The sequence below is a fragment of the Malurus melanocephalus genome, unplaced genomic scaffold (genome assembly GCF_030028575.1).
Source record: "Malurus melanocephalus ecotype Western Australia unplaced genomic scaffold, MMel_1.1 scaffold_143, whole genome shotgun sequence".
NCBI classification, from domain to species: Eukaryota; Metazoa; Chordata; class Aves; order Passeriformes; family Maluridae; genus Malurus; species Malurus melanocephalus.
In genome coordinates, this window is record NW_026623375.1 from 1,045,611 (window position 1) to 1,049,302 (window position 3,692).

General features: G+C 57.8%; 2 protein-coding genes across 2 annotated transcripts in view; one reads left to right on the plus strand and one right to left on the minus strand.

Annotated features, from left to right (window-relative positions):
* Positions 1-3,344, minus strand: part of GRID2IP (Grid2 interacting protein) — a 37,668-nt gene extending 34,324 nt beyond the window's left edge. The window contains exon 1 of the mRNA XM_057371256.1: positions 2,841-3,344. The gene's annotated coding sequence lies outside the window, so the exon portion shown is untranslated. The remainder of the gene's footprint in view (positions 1-2,840) is intronic.
* ZDHHC4 (zinc finger DHHC-type palmitoyltransferase 4) overlaps positions 2,578-3,692 on the plus strand; it is a 7,864-nt gene continuing 6,749 nt past the window's right edge. Inside the window, exon 1 of the mRNA XM_057371257.1 lies at positions 2,578-2,706. Within this exon, the coding sequence (XP_057227240.1) occupies positions 2,578-2,706 (129 nt within the window). The remainder of the gene's footprint in view (positions 2,707-3,692) is intronic.

The following is a 3,692-nucleotide window of genomic DNA, read 5'->3' on the forward strand; positions in this document are numbered from 1 at the left end:
CAGGATGATGGTTTCCAACATGACTTGTTTGTGGTTCATGTGAAGGGTTCAGACCGGCTCCACAGATGCTCAAGGAGAAATCGGRCACATCATCCCTGAACATCTGCAGGAGCCGTCTTTGCCCAAGGTAAACCCGACCAGCTGATGTGCACAGTGCACTTGGATGCCCTTTCCAGGCTGTGCTKTCCAGATGACCCCGCTGAGGTCCCTTCCAGCCCTCCCATTCTGTGATTCTGTGACGTGTAAGTGCCTGCACTGTGCACTGACACTCACTGAGATAATTCACTTGTGGTTTTCCTCTGCATTTGATCTCAGCTGTCTGTGAAGATGCCTTTTACTCCCACGTTTATTGTGTCCATGTTACTGAAMACACATTAAGCACTTACAAAAAATGAAACTCTGACAATGACAATTTTACCTGGGTAAATTATCTTACAGAAACTATGAGGACTCAGAGGGGAAGAGCTGAGGGTGAAGCAAGGGGCAAGYCTGGCAGCAGTGGGATGAAAACCATCTGTGACCAAACACCATCCCCGGGGCTGCTGAGCCCAAGTTCTGACAACTTCAGCAAGAGCCCAGCAAGCACTGGGATGGTCCCAGTGCTGCTGCTCCGGGCTGTGCTCCAGGGAAAAGCCCGGCACATCAGCGGGGAACTGCACCCCCTTCCACCTCTCCTCCCCTCGGCTCCAGCACTTACAGAAGTCCGCAGCCATCCAAGCAAGCCGGGGGCTCTCACCGGCGGCAGGTTTGTCCCACCAAGGGCTCGAAGCTTTCCTGGCTCTCCTCCATCACCCCCGGAAACGCTTCCCATGTACCCGCTGGGCTCCTGGGAGCATCTTCCCTGCTCGCCCGTCCTCGCTGCAGCCCCCTGGGTTGGGGGGCCGGTCTAGGGGCGGGTGAAACTGCTGCCGTGGCACCGGGACAGAGCCGGGCAGTGGGTGGCTGCCCCTTCCCGGGATTCTCACTGGAGCCGTGCGCCCTTCCAGCTGCTCCAGCTCAGCGCCAGACACGCACAAAAGTCTTTCTGGCCTTTTCCTTTCCTAATTAACTTTATTTCCATCGCGTGGAGGAGCTCGGACAGACTAATTGCCGTGCTCGTCCTGGCTGAGCCTGGTGCTGACCTGAGCCTGCAGATCGGGGGAATTAGGAGCTGGAAGGAGGGAAAACAGATTAGTGCCCGTGGAGGGAAATCCTTTACCCACAGGGCAAATCTGAAGCGACAGCACCGTACAGAGCAGCAGGGACAGCGCCGGGAGGGACCTGGGCGTGCCGGGACCTCGCTGGTCCCGCCGACAAAGGTGAGTGGGACACCGACATTTTGGGAGTGCGACCGACTAGTGGTTGGCTGTTTGGGTTAGGGGTCGAGGACTTCGCAGTTCCCCAGAATTATCCCCAGCCAGGCTGCCATGCGGAACAGCGGGGCATCCTCGCAGCGGGGAGCAGCCGAGTGTTTGGCCACAGAGCCCCCCGTGCTGGCACCSACTGTCCCTTAAGCTGCTATTTCTGATTTTCTCCTCGGCTTCCTCGGCATTGAGGGATCCCAGGGCTTAGCACGCTAAGAGGTTTTAGGGAATTACACGTCCTGCTGCGGCACCAGAGGGAGGGGCGTCTGCATCTCTGCATGGACCAGGCGGTGATCCCGCCTCCCCTCGCCTCCCCTCGGCTCCGGCACGGGCTGAGCTGCCGGCAACGATGCACGGGATGGGAAAAAAAAAAACACCCCAGGAAACTTGGGAGAGCTAGCATGGGATGGGGCACAGCCTCACGAAGGAGAGCTGCCCTGCACAGCCTGAGGGTGAGCACCATGTGGTGAAGGGTGTTCCCCCTGCTCGGGACCTCTGTGGTCATATATGTCACTGCTTCGGGGGATTGAAACCCCCTTCTTCCTCCTCCTGCCATCCTCTCCAGCTCCTTTCTGACAAACCTCCTTCTGAGCAGCTATCCCCGGACTTTGGGGCATCTGTCCTCCCGTGCTGACACATACACACACACCTCCTACAAACCTAGTGCATCTCTGTCACTATTCCCCGCCCAAACAGTCAAAACTGCAATGAATTCCCCCTTTTTTCAGCCAGTGAGGTAATGGCTTCTTTCACCTAAATTTTTAAATTACTCTAGCACTTTAAACACTGACAGTGAGTTTTAATCCTTGAAAGAACTGAGTTCTGGGATCCCCAGTGAATGGAGGAGGTTTCCATGAAGACCTTCTGCCAGACTTTGACCAGATCAGACTTTTAAACTGATTTCACAGTGTTTGGACTGAATGAGCTTCATCCCTCTGAGTCTCARCCTCTGTTCAGGTATTTGCCAGCTGGTTTGTCCTTGAGCACAGCCTGTMAGGGCACCGAGTGGATGCTCCTTGGCAGTGCCAGTGCCAGTGCAGTGGCACTTGCTGCAGCTTCTGTCTTCGCTGTGCCCAGGGACACACAGACCCTGCCTGTCCCCCACAAACAAATCACCTCGTGTCTACCCCCAGCCCATTCTCTGCTGCCAGACTTGCCAGGTGMCATCCAGTTACCCAAACCAAGTTATTTCTGTACCTGCAGAAATTCTGCTGTCTCAGTAGGATGGGGGGAAATGGCTTTTCACCTTCATCCTCCATCGGGAGCCAAGTGTCTTGGGCTGCACYCCAGGACAGCTGTGCCACAGGAATATTTTGGCTACATTTCTCCCTCTCACGTCCTGTTTGATGCACTGGGTGCCCAAGTGAGTGCACTGGACTTACCAAGGGAAAAAAAAAAGAGACTCTTCCTGAAACTCAACCTCCTCTCCTGCCTCCCACCAAGCCGATTCACCTCCTCTYGGTACCAAAGCCCCAGAGGCACCCGTGGAACGCTCACCTGTGCTGTCCGAGCTCCAGCCAGAGGCACAGCGGGACCCAGAGCTGGGTAAACCATCCCAGCAGTTTGGGAGCCTCAGGGTCGGTGGCGCGGCGGCCGCGCCTGGACGGGTTTCTCTGGCAAGTTCCAGGCAGGCACCGTAACCCAATCGGCCCTGGGCGGGAGCACCGGGAGGTTTCAGTTGTCACACAGAGGGACGGGCACAGCGCTGAACCCGGAGTGTTCCCATCTCATCCCGGTGAGAGCCGGAGCGAACCCCGCTCACCTGGGACAGGGCGGGATGAGGAGGAYCCGGTTTACAAGGGAATATGGTGCTCAGAGCTTTGAGAAGGATTCTGCTTCAGGRACTTCACCAAAGGCAACAAAAATGAAGGCATTTTTGGCGGTTCTTAAGGAATGACACAGGGCTGGGCAAGGGCATTCGGTGGTGGTGCTCTGGGAAGACGGAAGCAGCACATCAGTGCACGGTAACGAGCCCGGCACCGTGAGAACGCGACGCACARCTCCGGGGTTTATTAACTGATTTAATTTGCGTTTTTACGGCTCTGTCGCCCCTTTGCCGTTCGCGGAGGGTGGCTCTGCTCTTTCCCCGGCGGGTGCGGAGCCGCTGCCGGGCTCTCCGTGCCGGGCCGGGCCCGCCGGGGCGCCTGAGGGCGCTGGAAGCGCCGGGAACGCGGGAGCGGCGCCGCTTCCGCAGGGCCGCGGCTGCTCCGGGCCGTGTCCCCCCGTGCCCCCCGTGTCCCCCGGGGCTGGAGCCTGTCCAGGGAACAGAATGGAGCTGGGGAAAGGTCCCAGGAGCGGCTGAGGGAGGTGGGAAAGGGGCTGAGCCTGGAGCAAAGGGGGATCAAGGGG